The 17,457-nt window shown below is 44.2% G+C and overlaps 1 protein-coding gene across 1 annotated transcript in view; it reads right to left on the bottom strand.

Annotated features, from left to right (window-relative positions):
- Positions 1 to 96: 96 nt before the first annotated feature.
- The window catches only part of TTC17 (tetratricopeptide repeat domain 17), a 119,736-nt gene continuing 102,375 nt past the window's right edge, over positions 97 to 17,457 (bottom strand). Inside the window, exons 23-25 of the mRNA XM_045291124.1 lie at positions 8,936 to 9,055; positions 4,216 to 4,359; positions 97 to 358 (exon numbers count right to left, since the gene is read on the bottom strand). Of these exons, the coding sequence (XP_045147059.1) occupies positions 227 to 358; positions 4,216 to 4,359; positions 8,936 to 9,055 (396 nt within the window). The 3' untranslated portion in view covers positions 97 to 226. The remainder of the gene's footprint in view (positions 359 to 4,215; positions 4,360 to 8,935; positions 9,056 to 17,457) is intronic.

Consider the following 17,457-nt stretch of genomic DNA (forward strand, 5'->3'; position numbering starts at 1 on the left):
CCCCCCCCCAAGAAATTGGTGTTCCTGAAGATGCCTCTTCTGGGGATGGGTGGGGAAATGAGGAACTCAAAACAAAAAACAGTAAACCAATTCCCGTATTTAAAAGTTCTAAGTCTTCCTTGGTTATTTTCACACGCTTCATTAAAAGTCGATGCCGACAACCGTTGGTTTCTTAATCTTTTTGGAAGAGCACGATGGGAGAGAGGGAGAGGCGGGAGGCGGGGCACTAAGGAGACCGCCGTCCCTTCTTCAGCATGAGGTGGCACTGGATGGTCTGGATCCGGTTCTTGGCAGGGGCAAATTCAGGCTGCAGCTTCAAGGTTGACTCGTACCACACCAGGGCTTGCTCAAACTCCTCCTGTGGGGGGTGACAAGGGACACATGTGAGCGGGATGACACCACATGAGTGCACAGGCAAGGAGACTTCCCAAAGTTCATGGAAAATGGAATTAGATTTTTTTTTTTTATTAACGCTTCATGTCTCAGCGTAAGCTCCATGACGGCCAAGACACTTTTATAAGTGATGATAGCAGCCACTCCGATCACCCCTAAAGAACTGAGCGTCTTAGAAACTTAACAATATTCAGTGGAGTCTTTTTTAACATTGTTAAAAGAAGGAAAAATGGCACCCCTTTTCCTTTATATATACGTGTGTGTGTAAGATTTGGAAACAAAACAAAGTCAGAAGAAGCCAAGTTAGGACCATAAGGCAGATGCCTTGTGACTCCCCATCTGCAATGCTCATAAACTGTCCTTCTCTGGTGCGCGTTGTGAGCAGGACACTGGCATCGTGGAGGATGTCTCCCTGGGGAAGCTTTCCTGGCCATTTTTCTGCTTAAGCTTTGACTAACTTTCCGAAGGAGATGTTCTCATTCCATAAAATCAACAAGCCTCAAGCACACCCAAAAACGATGGTCCTGACTCATCTTTGTGCCTGATGGCTCTGGCTCTGGCTGGACCACTTCCACTGCTTGGTGGACATTGCTTCGATCGTGCTTCGTCTTCAGGACCGCACTGGTAAAGCCATCTTTCATCCTGCTACAATGCTCCCAAGAATGTTTCGCGATCTCAATCCCAATTCCTTAATATCTCCTTTGAAAGCGCTGCTCTTTTCTGCAATTGATCAAACCGCAATGGTTCTGTCACCCATTGAGTGGAACGCTTACTCTAATTTTTGTTAGGTGTGTGCAAACGGAAACAGTTGAGATGTCTACAATGGTGGCTATTGTTTCTGCGGTCAATCGTTGGCCTTCTTCACTCAGAGAACAATTAGATGGTTTCCTTGTAAACTCCTGTGGATGGTTTCTCGCTGTGGGGCCTCATCTTCAATATTTTCTCATCCCTTCTTACAAAGAGCTACATCTGTGAGCTGCTGCTTTCCTTGGGACAGCAGGCTTCAACCTGAGTGCGTGCTTTGCTCTGGCTCCAATGGCAGCAGCGTGTATTGATAGGATCTCAACCTCTGACTCACTGTCATCTGGCGGATTCAGACTCACAGGACAGCGTGGAGCTGCTCCGGGGGTGCAGAGACTGTACCTCTCGAGGGGAGTAGACAGCTTTGTCTTTCTCCCTTGCAGTGGCTGCTGGTTTCAAACTGCTGATCTTGCGATTTGCAGCCCAACACGTAGTCACTGCCACAGATGTTTCATTCCTCTGACATACACGTTGGTATATTGTGGTGCAAACTTCTTTTGGAAAAATCCATGCGGCTTTTTCCTAAGACATATTTCCCACGAACTTTTTGAAGATGGCTCCTCATAGACTGTGACCTCTTATTTCTTGACAAGCAGCTCAGCCCCAAAAGCCAGTGACCGTTCCGCAGCCTTTCCCGGGTCTGAGCGCCACTCTGCGGTTGGGGCAAGGATGAAGGAAGAGACTTTACCCCAGAGAAAAGAGAAGGTCATGGGCAGAGCTGAAGAACCCGGGAGAGGCATCGGTGCAGCTGTGCACAAAGGTGGCCCACACCAGGAAGGCTCATGGTCGCAGTGAACACGCACGGAGGCTACGGAGATCCTCCTATGTGCCAGGCTCATTGTCAGGTGCGTGACTCGACAGTTTGCTGAACCCTGACAGATTCTATTGAACTTCTAGCCCCAGGCCTGACAATCTCGTGACACAGCAGCCTACATTTTCTACCGTTGCTGGCTGGATGGGAGTGACTTGTAAATTTGAAAAGTTTTTTTTTACTCCAACCGTTTTATTGACGTGTAATTTATACAATTCAGTGATTTAAAGATACTGGAAATAGTGGTGCAATCAAGACAACAATCGATTTTAGATCATTTTCTTTTTTCTTGTATCCAGTATTATTAGCTCATTTCCCCTCAACCTTCCCTGTCATAAGGCTGAGCAGCGATTAATCTAGTTACTGTCTCTATAGATTTACCCATCCTGGATCTCATATACAGAAATTCATACATACAAAAACGTCCTACAACAACAAGATAAAATATAGAAAAAGCTCAATCCAAAAGGAAGCAGAAAATAATTAAAAAAACAAAACTAGGGCATGTTAAGGGAAAATTCTGGAAGCTTAAAAAAAATTCTTCTTAGCCTACTAAATAGAATACTGAAGCTGTCAAGGGTTTGGTTTACATGGGTCCACACTCAGCATCCATAGAAGCGTGAGCCAAGAAACCAGAGAGCCGTTATTACACTGGACAAACCTGATGACGAAGCCCTCCTTCAGGTGTGCAGGCAAAGATGGTACTTGGAGGACTATGGTGACCCACGTCGTGGTCTTTTCATTTGCTGCACGTGCCATGAAAGCTGGACAGCACGGAAGACCATAGAAGAACGGATGCCTCTACATGCTCACGGGGGTGGAGAAGATTAGATGCAGCCTGGCTGCGAGAAGAATGAGCAAATCAGTCTTTGAAGAAGCACAGCCAGCGGCTCCTGGGAAGCACGATGGTGAGACTGCATCTCATACACTTTGAACACGTTCCTAGGAGGAACCCGCCCTGGAGAAGGACGTCATGCTTGGTAAGATACAGTGTCAGGGAAAAAGAGGAAGGCTCCTAGCAAGATCAACTGACACAATGGTTGTGACAATGGGCGGAAACACAGCCTATTATGGGGCTGGGCAGTGTTTTGTTCTGTTGTACACAAGGTCACCGGGAGTCGGAGCCGACGTGATGGCCCTAACAACAAGAAAAAGCATGTAAACAGATCCGCATGATTTGGGAAGGACGATGGCCATTTTGCAGGTTTTCACCTTTGAGTTGAGGCTGAGACTCAAGTGAGATCCAAAACCAGCCAAAGGAGACAGAATTTCTTCTACAGCAGTGGAGCTCACGCTTGTGGGGATCGGAAATAGGCGATCCATTTTAAGAAACAAGGAGGGAAAGCTGCACCTGTGGCAATCCTCACCCGCCAGGGTGTCCCTTCTGCTTCTAAGTCAAAGATGACGTTTATAGCCCAGGGCCCCATTTTATGAACTTTCATTGAGAGTTGCAGCGGCCCACACGCGACACCAAGTGGACGGCATGACTCTTGGTTAAAATTGGCTGTGACAGCTTCTGGTGACCCTGAAAGCAGTTCTTACTTCTGACCAGAGGAGCGTTCACGGCGACGGATGGCTTTGCCGTCGTCCTCTGTAAATGGTATCCCATCAAAGCGGTGGCCTGCCCTCACTCACTGACTATCTGGTGAGCACCTGCTGTGTGCCAACCACTGTGTGAAGGCCAACCACTCGCTTCCATATCTAAACGCAGAGATGAATTCTTAAACAGAAAATTATAAGGCAAGGTGACAATGGATGGAGAGAACCATGCACAGGGCATCAGGGGCACCTTGCCCCATCTGGGAGCAGGAGAGTACGGCTGTGTGCTTGTCGCTGTGGAGCGTGGACTCAGGTCTCTGGACTGGGTGAGTCTCCAGAACATGGGGAATCTGACTCCACTCAGTGTCACAGTCATGGGCAGGAACGGCACGCTATAAATACTGACAGTTTTCATTGTACTTTTCCCCCTTTTCTTCCCTCCCCTCTCCCCCACCCTGCCACCCCTTTCCCCACAGCCACTCATGTATCATTACTTTAACAAAACCCTTAACTAGAAAATATACTCTTGGCAGAGTTAGCGATTTTAGCATAAAATTTCCAAGGCACTGAGGGGAACTGATATCTTTATAGCAGGTTTGAAGTCAAGGAAGATGTGTCATGGAGAGAAATGTGCCTAATGGCCGGCTCTGCTCATCGCCCCCCAGTCTCACCATTGCTACATAGACATTGCCCAGTGTGAAGTGGTTCACGGCAAAGTGCGGCGCAATTTCCACTGCCATGGTGGCTACAATGACGGCATCGTTCCAGAGCTTGGCGTTGTGCAAGATGTTGGCCAGGCTAATCAGGGGCACGTCCTGCGGGAGGGAAGGAGAACGGAGAGATTAGAGATGCTCTGAGTTGCCACTGTTGGCTTTTGTGATCATAAAGAACACAGCAGCTGCTTCCTGTGAAATCCTATGTTGGCGAACCTCAAAGTCGCTGTCTAGACAAGGAACGTGTGCCAGGGCAGAAGCCAATGCACGGGGTCTTTTGTCAAGTAAGTCTTTGCTCAAAAAATAAAGTGAAAAAACACTGGTGGTAGTAAGCAAACCAAGCGCTTGAGTGAAGGAGGTGCCAAACATTCGCGGGCAGACAGCGCATCTCACTGAAGACTGGCCTAAGTAGTTTGAGGACCAACACCTGCCCACAGACTCATGTTGAGGCACACAATGGCGGGACTTCGGCAGGGGCACCGCTTACCTAGAGCAGTCATCAAACTATGACTCAAGGGCTAAGCCTCGTTCACTGGAACACAGCCATGTCTATTCTTTTCCCTAAGGTCTGTGGCTGCTTTTGTGCTACACCAGAGAGCCCCTGGCCAGGAGAAGATCAAGTTTGCCAACTCCTGGTCTAGAGAGTCGCTGGCTTCCTCTCTATCCCCTCACAGCATGGAGCCCAGAATGATGACCGAAGAAGTGGCAACCTCCTCCTCCTCCTCCAAAATATGTATTTCCTTTAAATGCATTATTCAAGTGTCTGCTGTCCACTTCACTCTCCACTAGGTCTCCAGGCAACAGAGATGACGCCATCCTCACGTTGGATGCTTACGCTGGAGCCCACCTGTGATAGGTCACTGTGTTATCACATCTCAACAAGGGCCTTCCTTCATCTTCTTTGCTGTTCCTTCACTTTACCAAGCAATGTGCTTCGCCAGGGGCTGGTTTCTCCTGACAACATGTCCAAAGTCACTGAGATGAAGCCATGCCATGCTTGTTTCTAAGGAGCAGTCTGGCTGTACTTCTTCCAAGACAGAGCTGTTTGCTGTTTGCCAGTTCACTGACTTTCAATATTGTTCACCAACACCTTATTTCAATGCACCAACTTTTCATGGGTCTTCCTTATTTAAAGTCCAACTTTCATAGCTGGGGCTAGCCATATCTTAGTCCTCGAAGTAACATCTTTGCTTTCCAACACTTTAAAGAAGTCTTGGGCAGATTTACCCAGCACAATGCATCCTTGAGTCTCTGGACTGCTGCTTCCAGGAGCACTGGTTGTCGATTCAAGCAAGACAAAAATCCTGGACAACTTCAATCTTGTCTCCATTTATTATGATGTTACCTATTCGTCCCGTTGTGAGAATTCTGATCTTTTTTTACATTGAGTTGTCATCTACACTGAAGGCTGAAATCCTTGATCTTCATCAGCAAGGGCTTCAAGTCCTCCTTATTTTCGGCAAGCAAGATTGTGTTATTTGCATCTCACAGGTTGTTAACAAGCCTTTCTCCAATCTTGATAGTGCTTTCTTCATAGAATCGAGTTTTTCACATTATTTATTCAGCATACAAATTGAGTTAGTGAAAGGATTCAACCCTGACACACACCTTTCCTGATTTTAATTCCCTTGTTCTGTATACACAGCTGCCTCTTGATCCATGTACAGGTTCTACATGAGCACAATGAAATGTTCTGCAGTTCCCATTCTGCTCAAGGATGTTCCTACTTTGTTATGATCCACACAGCTGAATGCCTTTGCATAGTCAATGAGACACAAGTAACCTTCTTTCTGGTATTCTCTGCTTTGAGCCAAGATCCACCTGATATAAGCAATGATATCCCTTGTTCCACGTCCTCTTTTGAATCTGGCCTGAACCTCCAGCAGCTCCCTGTCAATGTACTGCTACAACAGTGTTGGATGATCTTCAGCAACATTTTAGTTGTAGGGGATAGCAATGATATTCTATTGGGCCACTTTTATTTGGAATGGGTACACATAAGCATGTCTTCTAGGCAGTTGGCCAAGTCGTTGTCTTCGACATCTCCTGCCATAGAAGAGTAAGTGCTTCCGATGCTTCATCAGCTTGTTAAGACATTTCAGTTGGTAGTTCATTGATTCCTGGAGCCTTGTTTTTTGTTAAATGTTCAGTGTTGCTTGGACTTCTTCCTTCAGTATCACTGGTTCTTGCTTATATGCTACCCCTTTAAATGGTCAAATGTCGACTAGTTCTTCTGGCACAGGGATCTGTATTCTTTCCGTCTCCTCTTTGATGCTTCCTAGATTATTTAGTATTTTGATATTGCAACTCAAGGCTTGAAATTTTCCTTTAATTCTTTCAGTGTAAGATATGCTGAGAATGTTCTTTTGGTTTTCTAACTCCAGGTCTTTGAACATTTTATTATTTTACTTTGCCTTCTTTAACTGCCCTTTAAAATTTTGTTCAGTTCTTTGACTTCAAAATTTCTTCCATTTGCCTTAGGTACACTACAACTAAGAGTATGTTTCAAAGTCTCTTCTGATACTCACTGATCTTTTCTTTCCTTTTAATGACCCTTTGCTTTCATGTCTGATGTTCTTGATGTCATCCATCACTCATCAGGTCTTCTGTCAATTGAGTTCAATGCATCATATTTGTTCTTGAAATGTTCTCAAATCTCAGGTGGAATTTTGAGGTAGTATTTTGGCTCTCGAGGACTTACTTTAATTTTCTTCAGTTTCAACCTGGAGCTAGATAGGAGCAATTGATGGTCTGTTCCTCAGTCAGCCCCCGGCCTGGTGTTAGCCGCTGATGTCATCATCTCTTCCCACAGATAGCGTCTCCATCATCTCTTCCCACAGATAGAGGCAATTTGATTTTTGTGTACTGCATCTGGAGAAGGCCACATGGATAGTCACCATTTGTGTTGTTCAAAAAGACATTTGCCATGTAGAAGTTGCTGGTTTTACCAAATTCTATCATATGATCTCCAGCTTCATTTCTATCACCAAGATCGTATTTTTCAACTACAGTTCCTTCCTCTTTGTTTCCAGCCTTTGCATTCCAATCACCAATAATTACCCATGCATCTTGATTTCAGGTTTCATCAATTTTAGGCTGAAGACGTTGGTAGAATTGTTCAAATGCTTCCTCACTAGCTTTTGTGGTTGGTGCATAAATTTGAATAAAAGTCGTATTGTTTAGATCCTTGTATACAAGTATGTATTATCCCATCAGAGAGAGCATTCTACTTCAAGAAAGGGTAGACCTTGAAATGCCCTTTCTGATGATGAAAGCAACCCCATTTCTCTCGACTGCGCCATCCCCGCACAGTGATCCAAATGGTCTTCTGATTCAAAGTGACCCATACCGTCCGTGTCAGCTCACACATGCTTAGGACATCATCCTTGTGCCTTCCACTTCATTTGTAACAACTTCTAATTTTTCCAGATTCATACCTGGTACAGTCCAAGTTCCAATTATTGATTGACGTTTGCAGCTCATTTTGAGCCCCGCCCCATCAGCAAACGGAGGTCTCCCTCAGGCTTCATTTGGTCCCTACCAACAGGAGCCACTCTACTCTGAGGAGGCAGCTCTTCCTCGGTCCCATGTGGAGCACCTTCTGACTGGAGGGCTCATCTTCTGGGGCCATCCCTGACAAGGTTCTGCGTCTATTCGCTAGGTTTTCGGTAACTGACAATGTTTAGATGCTATACGTAGGATTTTCAGTGACCAGTTACTTTGAAGTGGACAAACTATTCCTTCTTCATAGTCTGTTATAAGTCTGGAGGCTCTGAAGAAACGTGTTTACTTTGGGTGACCCTGCTGGTAACTGAAGTATCAGTGACAGCGTGTTCACACAAGCCACCAAATATGACAGGCAGACAAGCAGTGGGAGCAATGATTCGAACTCTGAGTTCCTTCCACTGTGCCAGGGTCGCCTGTATAAACATAGAAGGCAGTGGCTGTGCCTTTTAGAACATGGTCTGCAAGGCTGTCAAACCCAGCACATGTAGATATAAAGGGCTGTTAAAAATTGCACATTCTTAGCCAACCTAACTTTTGGGGAAAAACGCATGATATGGTGTTAGCCAAGTGTTATTTTCTTTCTCTTCCCCCCAATCTTTCCCCCTTCTCTCTCGTTCTTTATTTTGCGGAAAAGGCAGAGTCCGACAAAGATTAAGCATTGGTCAATGTTGAAGAAATAGAAATTTACTTTCTGATCTGTGTCTGTCCCTGGAAACAAGCTCAAGTCAGGGGTATAAGCCAAATAAGGATAATATGCCTCTATGCCCTTGAGGATAAGCTACATCCAGAATGACCTCGGGGAGATGGTTAGCGTGGGTCAGTGTATGTGTTGTGCACTACATGGCTCTGGGGAGGAAGAGGAGGCTTTCTACTCCTGTAAATATTACTCGAATTAACTCCATGGTAGGGAGTTCAAATGAGAGGTAGCTGTGAATATAGAGGAAGGGGTGTGAAATGATGTAATGTCAGACAACGATCTTGAAGGCCTTCCCTCAAGTTCCAACACATTGAGGTTGGGACGACACAGTGGTGGATTCAAGTTCAGGCTTGTTGCCTTTTAGCCCTACCTTACAGCTGGGTGTGAGGAAGGCTAGTTAAAATCCCAAGATAAACCACTGGGTAATGAAAAGGATCACGGGCCAGAAATTAAGCCCCTCTGAGTCACACCTACCTTCATTTGGTGTGGTGCGTAGTGGAGAGCCTGGCGGAGGCAGTCAATTGCCTTCTTCCCTTGTCCTTTCACTCGCCAGTAGAGGGCCGCCATGCTGGAAAGCACCCAAGAGGTCTGGTTCTATGGAGGAAAATGGGCGATGCCGTTGTTAACACATGGCATACTCACAGGAAGGAGAGCATTCATAACTAGAGCCACTATCATTTCTCAGGGTGTATGCTAGATGCCAGCACTCTGTTCATCCTCTTACCGACTCTCATAAAGCCCCTAGGCACTTGCTCCTACCATTATAGCCTTTATTAGAGGAGCAAACAATTCAGAGCAGTTAACTATCTTGCCCAATGCCACTGAATTCCCAAATGGCAGGAGTAACACTTGATGTACATGGTTTTGTTTTTTTTAAATTGAAATGGAGGCAACTTTTTGAGCAGGCATTTGTTTCAAGAACCAGAACGTAGAGCCAGTTATACAGTCCCCACTCTCCATCCTCGTGTCCCATGTAAACACTATTTTGAGTTTCTTATATATCCTTCTTGCATGTCTTTGCGATACACAGGCCAGTATGAGTACACAGTTTGGCCCCACCCCTGCTTATACGACATGACCCGTTATTATTTCGCTAAGCAGGAACATCTGCACTTGGTTTTTCACTGAATGAGATACTCTGGAGTTCTTCCTACATCAGTGTATAAACAACTTTCTCATTTTTTTTCACGGCTGCGCACGTTTGCATTATGCTATCGATGAATACTTCTCCCCACCCCTACCAAATTTTAGTCACAAAGGATGCTGTAAAAACTTTTGCGTTAAGTATGCATGTGTGTCCAAGTGTTTGCAGCACATGGTTCTAGATATGGCCTTGCTACGAGGGTTATGTCCTTGTTACTTGCCAGACAGCGTCACTTTATCCACCGTAGGCATGTTTCAGGAAACCAATGGTCTACTAGCTGCACCTCACACAACTGTGCCTTGGCTTTGTGAACATTTTTCACTGGTCAATGAGAACTTAAGTAGCCAGATTTTAATCTCTTGAATTCATGCAAAAAATTCTTTTCAGTATTAGGGAGGATTACTAATCTCTGTCATAGTAGTTGAAGGAATGTCCTTGTTGGTCGTATCATTTTTTAATGTGGTTTTTGGGGAATGTAGATGGCAAGTTCGATTCTCGTTGAACAGTTTCTACACCTGTTGGCGGTGACGTTGGCTGTTCTCCCCGTTTATCACTTTGCTGCTGGTTGTTCCGTTTCCAGAGCTCTAGCTTCCTGTCTCCCCTGCCCTTCTTGCTCATCTTTGGTCTCAGGCAGGGGTTGGCAAGCCTTTGAGATGCAAGAGTCATTCCTGCCCCTCACACCCATTTCACAATTATTTGAGAGCCATATAGATTTACAAACAAATGAAATCACCATTATCTGAATATCCTTTACATTTTTTCCCATTTTACTCCAGAGCCACAGGTTGCCGCCCTCTGGTCCAGAGTAAAGGGTGACCGCTAGGTCTCATCTAGATGACTGTTCAGAGAAACACACTATTCACGGGGGAGATTTATGAGTAACTGTCTTTCAGCTGGATGTGCCCCCCAGGAGTGGTTTTGAATTCCAAGCTGCCAGTCTGACAGTCTCAGGAGGTTCCTCTGCTTTGTACCTGTCCACTCAGTTTGGCCTTTTTAAGAAATTTGAGTTTGGCTCTTTATTTCCTCCCTCACACCCATTCTATCGGGGACCATCTGTTGCCTCCTTGGTTGGGACAGTCGGCAGTGGTAGCGAGGCATCATCTGTTTCTTCGGGTCTCAAGATGGGTGAGGCTGTGGTTTGAGTAGACTCTCTGTCACGCAGACCAACTTCCGTCCTTGGTTTTTGTTTTTCACTCCAGATCCAGACACTACTCAGCAAATTAGGGTGTAGAACATTAAGACTATGTTCATTGATTGGAGGTACCCTGGAAAGCTCCAATATAGGATTTTAGTAATTTAATCTCCCTCAGAAATACAGTAGTCCTTGTTTCCTTATAGCTGTACCCTAGAGTATGTTATTACTCTTAGACTTTTGTCAATCTGATACTGAAATGTGGTTTAAATGGGCATTTCCCTTATAAGTACAGCTTACTTACTTCCCTTCTATGACGTGCCTATATTATATTTTGTTTGATTTGTAATAGGGTTTTCTTTTTTTGGGTTTTCTCTTATTTGAAAAAGCTCCTGGTTTATTAGGGGAATTAGTCTCGTCTGTGGCATGGGTTACAGATACCTCTCCCAACCTTAAGTCTGCCTTTGGACTATGGTGCTACATGTGATTTGATAGGATTTGACTACTACACAGTCCAATTTAATACTTTCTGGAGTTCCAGTTGTAATTAGAAAGGCCTTCTTCACTCCAAGGTTATCAAAGAATGCGCCCTTGTCTTTTTGCAGAACTTTTAAAATACTTTTCACCATAAAATCTTGGCTCCATCTGAAAACTTAACCTGGTGTAAAGTAAAAGATAGGAATCCAACGTTCTTTTTCCAGATGGCTACTCACTTCAGTAATGCTTAATGAATAACTCAACTTTCTCCTGGAGGCACTACTTTTACATATATACATTTTTGGAAATTAGTCCAATTGTGGACTTTCCTTATCTATTTCATCTGCCACTTGATTAATGAGTCTCTGACTCCCAGTCATTACACATAAGGCAATCTGCTTCCACCTTCCTTCTTTCCTCCTAATTTTTTTTTTGTTGTTGCTAATTTGATCAATTCTACAATATCAGGGCACATTGTATTCTGACCTGTTGTCCTTACCCCTGCCTTTGCTTTAGCATTAGCTTTGGAGTTAATCTATTCAGAACCACTGATGTCTCTTTTGTATGGTTTCTCAAGCATCTCCTGGTTGGCTCAAGTAGGGCTCCTGGGAACAGGGTACTTTCAGAAGAAATATGCTCAAAATGGTATGTCTGCTGCCTTCATACCTGAAGGACAGCTTGGATGGATATAAAGCTATGGTCATTCTTTTATTTCCTGAATAATTTGTACCACTCCTCCAACTCTTGGCCTAGAAAGCTGTGGTAGAGAGTCTGAAGGTGACAGATAAGCTCCCCACTTTTGAGTCCTGAGATTGGCTTCCCTAAATAATTAATTCCTTTCACTCTTGTAAAATTGTCTTTATCTAAGGAACTTTGATGTACAAACGGTAATGCACTTAGCGCCCATAGGAAGGCTGAAACCCACCACAGCTCTGTGGGAGAGACACGGGTACCTGCTCCTGTCGAGAGTGCAGCCCAGAGAACCCTAGGGGACACGAGCCACGAGGGGACATCGACTCGATGGCACCTGACAACAAAAAGATGGCCATTTCTCCCTGGCATCTCTTTCTGGTGGACTGCACCTTCCTTGGCCATCCTGTAGTCATCCTCTGTTTGTATTAGTTTTGTACATTTTGAAATACTTCTTCTCAGGTGAGTCGCCCATTTCCTCTTGGTTTCTGGTACTCTCTCGCCTCCTCCTGTGCTTTAGGTATATTAACAACATGTCGGTTTAGAATATCCAAGGTGACCCTCTTTGGACTGTTAAGAGATTGCTTGGAAGTTTGTTCATATTTCTTGGTTTGTTTGTCCCTATTTATGAGTTTCCTTTATTCCTTTTCCCTTCTTTTTTGTCTTTTCTTAACTTTTTTATTGCCCTTCCCTCTTTATTTTGCTTTTCCCTAACAGGTTTGGAATTTAGGTGATCTTTTAATGGTTAGTTTAAAATGTTTGACTTAACATATTTAGCTCAGCAAAGTCTCAAGCTAAACCATATTGTAACTCACTCTTCCAGAAGAGTAAATCTTTGAGCCACTTAATTCTGATCAGCCCACTCTGAAATGTGCACATTTTGTCCAGTTTTTCAGTTTTGTCATTTCTTTTAAAGCCCCACAAGTGACTGTCCCGTCTACAGACAATGCTTGTTTGGGTTCACACACCCATCTAGTCCTGGCATTTGCTCACCGCCTTTTCCATCTTATGATGCGGCATCGACAGAGGTTCCAATAGGGCAGGGCTCTTGGGACAAAGCACTGTTCAGTTCTTTATCTTGAGGAGACTTTATTTTTACTCTTGTTGGGTACACAATTCTAGGGTGTCAGAGGCCTTCTATAGTTGCCACTGAACAAGGCTGTCCTTTGAGCTACTATTCCTCTGTCGCTGACCCATCCTTTCTGTCCGTCCTGGGGGTAGAGATCCTGTCCTATTTACTAAGCCTTTGTTGAGTGAAGTAAGGGATGAAAGGATGTTGTAGCGATAGCTAGGCTACTGTTTCTCCATATTAAGCAATTGGTTTTCTGTAATTAAACTCAGCATTCTGCAACTGCTGTGGTAGGGTTCTGCAAACAAGTGCATTATGGGGCAGTGAGAGGGCAAGGGGGCCTTCCTGTCTCCTACTGACACGATGCTCCGGCCAGTGTCCCAGCATGTGCCTTCAGTGTCGCCGGGTCTCCCCGCACTCTTCAGCAGCATGGCTGTGCGGGTCGTCACAAGCACAAGTTCCAGCTCTCCAATCTCCTCCTGTGAACATCTCGATTCTGGAAACCCCAACTGCTATCTTCACTGCCCCATCCCCACGGGAGGTAGCCACTTCTGCAGTTGTTGCCTCTGGCTTACCTCAGTGTCTCCTTTTCTCTCGCCACTCTCCACCACAATGTAATACATTCTCTTGGTATTACATTAACTCTGCCGACCTACCTAATGGTTGTTTTCCTGACAGAATCTCAAAGGAAACAGATGCTTTTAAGATACCTTCGTCTTCACTATCAAGCAATGTACTATACATAGGTACCCATTTTTATTTATCCAGCTCAAGATACATGGTGCGTGCTTCCGGACTCTGTCATGCCACTTACCCATCTTTTGTTTCTGCAACATTCCAGGTAATTTCTTCCACAAAGCTAGTGATATACTGACTCTATATTCAATGCGTGTCACCTATCTCACTGAGTCAGTACTTGACGTAAAGACTTACATATATATTGTTGTGAGCCATCACACTGATTTTGAGTCAGAGACCCTCTAGGATCGTAGAACTGCCCCACACGTTCCTTGGACTTAATCCTACGGGAGCGGGTTTTCCAGGCCTTTCTTCCTGAGGTGCAGCTGGTGAGTTTGACTGGTTGATATTCTGGTTGGCGAATGGGCGCTTAACCACTGTGCCACCAGGGCTGAATTTTATAGTTTGACATGGGCCAATTTGTTGTGATCTATCTGCTTTTTTCTGATGTGGTCTCTTTAATCATTTCTGTATCTCCTAAAACATTTTTTAATGTAAAATTTCAAATATGTATAGGAATCAGGACTATAATGAACTCTCATGCCCTCATCAGCTTACATCAGTACGTCTCAACTCATGGCCAATCTTGTTTCCCTTCTGTCTCATCCACGTTAACTTACGGAGAGGGGAAAGAATACAGAATTGTCTGTGAACTGCTACAAGAAGGCACACGTCTGTCTTGGAAGAAGTGCGGTGAGAACATTCCTAACAGCTAGGATGTTCAGACTGTGCCTTGTATACTTTGGATATGTTACCAGGAGGGACCAGTCCCTGGAAAAAGACATCGTGGTTGGGAGAGTAGATGGTAAGCCAAAACGAGAGACAGCCGAGATGAGATGGACTGCCGGGTGACTTTAATGACAGACACAGACACAGACACTGTGAGGAGGGTGCCTGGCCGGGCAGTGTGCTGCTGTACACAGGGTTGTGATGGGTGGGGGAGGGGAGGGGGGTGGCGGAGCTGTAACTCAACGGCACCAAACAATGTGACACTTTGAAGCAAAAAGTCCAGGCTTCACTTGCAAATCCTTCATTATGGACTTAAAAAAGAGAAATCAAATTAAAAGAAAAAACCCATAAACTTGATGCCATGCTCTCTGGCAAGACTTTCCTCTGCCTTATCTGTACGTCCCTTCCTCCTCGCCCACCGTGGCCACCATTCAGCAGCTCGTAGGAAGATGGCACCGGTAGACAGCAAAGGCTTTGATGAATCCATCAGGGAACGAGGAGTGCAAACGGCTCTGTGAGAAACGGGTGCAATGGCCGAGCCTGACTGTCATCTCTGCTGATGGCAACGCCCTCCCTGTGAAAACCGAGAGTACTTGGAACACAGCACAGGTTTCTGGAGACCTGAGAGGGACATTTGAAGAAATGAAAGCTGATGGCAGAGCAACTCAGACTGCCTGCAACTTTCCTGACAGTGCGCAGGTCCAACCCCAGGAGAGGGGTGGGGAGGAGAGCACAGTAACAAGAAAAGCGGAAGATGGAAAATCGGTGGTGGAATGAACCGGGTCCCTTGTACTCAGACCTATGGAAAATTAGAATAAAAATTCTATCATCATTTGGACAAGAATTAGCTGTGAGCATAAACAAGTTCAGTCCAATGAGTGAATCTCTATACTGCTTTTTACCCCCGTTATTATATTCCATTACTTCTTTTATTTTTAATGCCATTACTTCTATTACACACATTTTACATGTTTCTATTTCAAAATGTTGATTTCATTAGGATCATCCCTTTGATTAACAAATGTGTTAAAAAAACAAAGCACATTCAATGCAGTATACCTAAAATCTTGAACACTAATAGTATTACTTATTTAGTGTTCATATTTCCCCCACTTGTGATATATTTTATTTTGCTTTTATGGTTTGAATCTTAATCTAAATAGGGTCCATACACTGCAATTCATTGATGTGTACCCTATATCTGAGTTTTAGAGTCTATCATCAAATTTTTTTCTCTACATATTTAATTTTTAGAAGAAATAAAGTTATTTACTTAGTAGTTTTCCACTGAGTGGGTTCTGTCAAGTTATCCTTGAGGTACTATTTAACATGTTCCTTTGTTCCCTGTAGATGCTATAAATTGGTACTTAAATTCAGAGTTTGATTGGATTCCAGTAGAGTGGGGGCAGTCATGTAAGTGAGGATACGAATTTCCAGCAGGGCATACAGCATCCTGGGGTCCTATCTGTGAGGTTAGTAGCCAATGACAATCACTGTCATACATACATCAGGGGTTGCAAAACTAATTCTTTTTATCATTCCAGTTTGTTGGAATATTCCTATAAATAGAAACTTCCTGCCATCAATTCTTTGTTCGCCCTGAAGTATAGCTCATTTAAGGCATGGCAGAGGGTTACTTCTTTGTCATTAGTTGCCAGTAGACTTTACGGAACGAAGTCTTTAGCTCTTAACACTTAACAGTGGTTTCATATTTGTCTTTCTGTGATTGGCTAATTTCACTCAGCGTAATGTTCTCCAGGTCTGCCCATGCCTTCAAGTGTCCCATGGCTTTGTCATTGTTTTTTAGCGACGCGTAATGTTCCGTTGTGTATGTGTACCGCTTTCTCTACCCTGTCTTCTACTGATGGGAACTGAGGTTGTCCCGGTCTTCTTCCTACTGTGAACACTGCTGTGATGAACATGAGTGTGTATGTCTTATTCTTTAGGATATATATATATATTAGCACAAGGATGGCTGGATCATGTAGAATTTCGATTCCCAATTGTTGGAGGTAGTGGCATACTGCTTTCCCCAGGGGTTCCACATAAGGACAGTCCTACCAGCAATATTGTGACCAGTTGCCCGTTGTTTAACAAACAAGTTGGCTCCATACATCTTCCAAAAGGATGCGCTGTATTTTAGCCATTGTAGCTACTGTCCTTCTGGCTCAGTTATCCCACCTTTGACCTGTGGGGCTCATGCATGCTGGTGCTCTCGTTCTTGTCCCAGTCCTACAGTAGCAGTTCCGCAGTTCCCGGGCTTTCCCAGTGTAGAAGCCGTTCCTCCAAGGTGTCCTGCCTCCTTTTAGGAGAATGACATCTAGAGATCACAATCTGGGCTCTAAGAGTGCTTATTAATATAGTACTGAGCTTTCCAACTCACAACTACAAGATGCTCTTCCACTGCAATCATCTTCCACCTGTGCCCCCAAATTCTAGTTCTCAACACCAGCACCTTAACTCATTTGGTTTACTTCCCAATAAAGTTTCAGAAGAACAGCCTTTATTACAAACAACAGTACAAAGGGGGTTCAAAAAGTTCATGAAAAAAATTGCACGATTTAATTTCTACTTTTCTATGAACTTGTGGAAGCCCACTTATATAACTGAAAATAGTAATAGGTTTTCTTTTGATCTTAAGGCAAATCTCATGACTGATATAATCGTTACCTAACTTTTTACACCATGGAGAAAAACTGTTCTTAATGTAGTTGTTTCAACAATTGAATACATAGGCTCATCTAATTCAGAATTGCTTTATTAAAATTATTCCAAATATTTGGCTCTAAAGTAAAATGAAAAACAAAGCTAAACATTAAGATTTAGTCTTCACAAATGGGTGCATAAGCAAATGTGGCAAAGAAAGCTGATGGTCCTGGCTATCAAAAGATATAGAGTCTGGGGTCTTAAAGGCTTGAAGGTAAACAAGTGGCCATCTAGCTCAGAAGCAACAAAGCCCACATGAAGAAACACACCAGCCTGTGTTCTGATAACCTGGCACTCTTTGATACTCACCT

Source organism: Echinops telfairi, unplaced genomic scaffold (assembly GCF_000313985.2).
Source record: "Echinops telfairi isolate 266 unplaced genomic scaffold, ASM31398v2 ScPeMD7_60;HRSCAF=208, whole genome shotgun sequence".
NCBI lineage: Eukaryota > Metazoa > Chordata > Mammalia > Afrosoricida > Tenrecidae > Echinops > Echinops telfairi.